General features: G+C 65.2%; 1 protein-coding gene across 1 annotated transcript; it reads right to left on the minus strand.

Annotated features, from left to right (window-relative positions):
- Positions 1-6: 6 nt before the first annotated feature.
- On the minus strand, positions 7-1,940 carry LOC117800463 (misshapen-like kinase 1). The gene is made up of 2 exons (XM_034653004.1): positions 1,697-1,940; positions 7-476 (listed from the first exon to the last, which is right to left on the minus strand). The coding sequence occupies exons 1-2, from the start codon at positions 1,898-1,900 to the stop codon at positions 249-251; spliced, it is 432 nt and encodes a 143-aa protein (XP_034508895.1). The 5' UTR covers positions 1,901-1,940; the 3' UTR covers positions 7-248.
- Positions 1,941-1,986: the final 46 nt, after the last annotated feature.

Below are 1,986 nucleotides of genomic sequence, written 5' to 3' on the forward strand. Positions count from 1 at the left end.
GATGAGGAGGAGAGCGGGCAGAATCAGAGAGAGGACAGACGGGGTGGGATGAGCCCCGGGAGGGCAGGCGATGAGGAGGAAGCCGGGGTGGAGCGCCCGCGAAGGCAGGTACAGGGGTGAGGAGTCAAGGATGGGGCAGAAAGATGGGGAATGAAGGCACAGAGACAGGAGGAGGGTAGGAGCCAGGGTGGGGGTTGAAGGGTGGGAGAAAACAGAGAGAGAGTGAAGCTGGAAAAGATAGGGGGAATCTAGGGGATGGGAAAGACAGGGAAGGCCGTCGGGCGCAGGGGAGGCAGGCAGCAGGAGCAGAGGGGAGGCAGGCAGGGAAGGGGTGAGTCCGGTGTGCGCTGGGGGCGCTGTACCTGCTCCCTCTCGGCCTGCCGCCTCTCCTCCTCCCGCCGCAGGGCCTGTATGTCCTCTCGCCGCTGCTGCTCCTTCTCCTGCAGCTTCCGTTGCTCCCGCTCCCGCCGCTGTTGCTGGGGGTGGGAACACGTGCTTTCACGCCTGCCCTGGACCCTCAGCCCCGGAACGGGGTGCCCGGCCTGCTGCTGGCGCCTGCTGGGAAGGGGACCCCTACTGGACAGTGCAAACACGTCTTCTCACTGGGGCTACTGGGGGACGGGGCGACTCCCACCTGCTCCTGCAAGCCTCCCTGTCCCAGAGCCATGGGGGTCCCGCCGGCGGCTGCTGCCCCCGGAGGGCCGCCTTGGATGCCTTCTCTGTCCACCCCTCCACCAAGCCAGCCAAGCCACGGCAGCAAAGTTCCCGATAGCTAGGCACCCAGTCCCTGGCCCCGAACACCCATCCCGGCCGGGAGTGGCATGGAGTGGGCCGCAGGGACAGGCTCTGGCCACAAGAGGGCGGCAGGCGCCCGTGCAGAAGCGCGGGGCCCAGGGCGGCCGCGCGGGTGTGGCCAGGTGTGTCCAAACTAGAGGGGAGGCCGCCCGAGGGGCCCTTCCAACCCGGGAGCTCCTGGTGCCCTGCCCGTCCCTGCGAGGGGAACCCCGCGGCACACGACGTTCTGTCCGTCCGCTGCCAGGAATCGGTGCGACCCTCTGGGCCCGGCTAGCGCTCCGCCTCAGCTCAGGGGCTGCTTTGGGGACAGCAGCCGGGTATCTCCTAGCACTTAGACGGTCTTCTTAAGTCCGGCTCTCCGCCAACTTTGAAATCATGTAATCGTTTCAACAAAAATCCCAACGTTGAAGGCCATATTTATACCTTCTCTTTCCTCACCACATCCATCCCGCGAAATAAGGGCATCTAAGTACGTACGGATACAGATGCTCGCTTTTTAAATCGGTGATTTAAAAAAAAACCACCCCTATTTAAAAATAAGACTACTAAAAGGTATTTCTCCCACCCGCCTCCAATTACGCCAAGTGACAAGACCGTACTTTCCAGCAAATCTAAGTCCAACCAACCAAAAATAAAAGGAGGACCTTTAGAAGGGACTTCCGGATCAGACCAGACGGCTGTGTGGGGCAAACGCCCAAGAAGCCGCTGGAGTGCGTGCGGGGCCCCAGCGCCCTGACACCTGAGATCACCGGCGGCACGAACGGAAGGGGCTCCGCGCAGGAAGGGAGTGAGGGCCCCCGACACCCCCCACGCGGAGTCGACAGGGGCAGCGAGCCGGGGGGCGGAAGCAGGGACGGGGCAGGGTGGGGGAGGGCGAGCCAGCCCGGGCCGGGCCGCCCACCTCCTCCACGCGCCGCCGCTCCTCCTTCTGCTCCTCGATGCGGCGCTGGCGCTGGTGCAGCAAGTGCTTGATGTGCGCCTCGGGGTCCCGGGGCTGCTGCTGCTGGAGCTGCTGCTGCTGCTTCAGGGCCTCCGAGTTGCTCTTGTTCTCCTGCTGCAGTCGCAGGAACTCCCGGCGCAGCGTCGACTCCCCGGGCACGTTCATGATGGAGCTGGTGCGGCGCGGCACGGCGCGGGGGTCAGTGCGCGTGCGCGGGGGTCAGAGCCCAGGCGCCCCCGCCCCCGCAGTCT

The sequence above is a fragment of the Ailuropoda melanoleuca genome, unplaced genomic scaffold, assembly GCF_002007445.2.
Source record: "Ailuropoda melanoleuca isolate Jingjing unplaced genomic scaffold, ASM200744v2 unplaced-scaffold70784, whole genome shotgun sequence".
In the NCBI taxonomy this organism is placed as follows: domain Eukaryota; kingdom Metazoa; phylum Chordata; class Mammalia; order Carnivora; family Ursidae; genus Ailuropoda; species Ailuropoda melanoleuca.

Coding starts and splice junctions, on each gene's coding strand:
- LOC117800463 (XM_034653004.1), bottom strand. CDS start 1,900: ATGAACGTGCCCGGGGAGTCGACGCTGCGCCGGGAGTTCCTGCGACTG. Junction 477..1,696: donor AGCGGCGGCGCGTGGAGGAG/GTGGGCGGCCCG, acceptor TCCCACCCCCAG/CAACAGCGGCGGGAGCGGGA.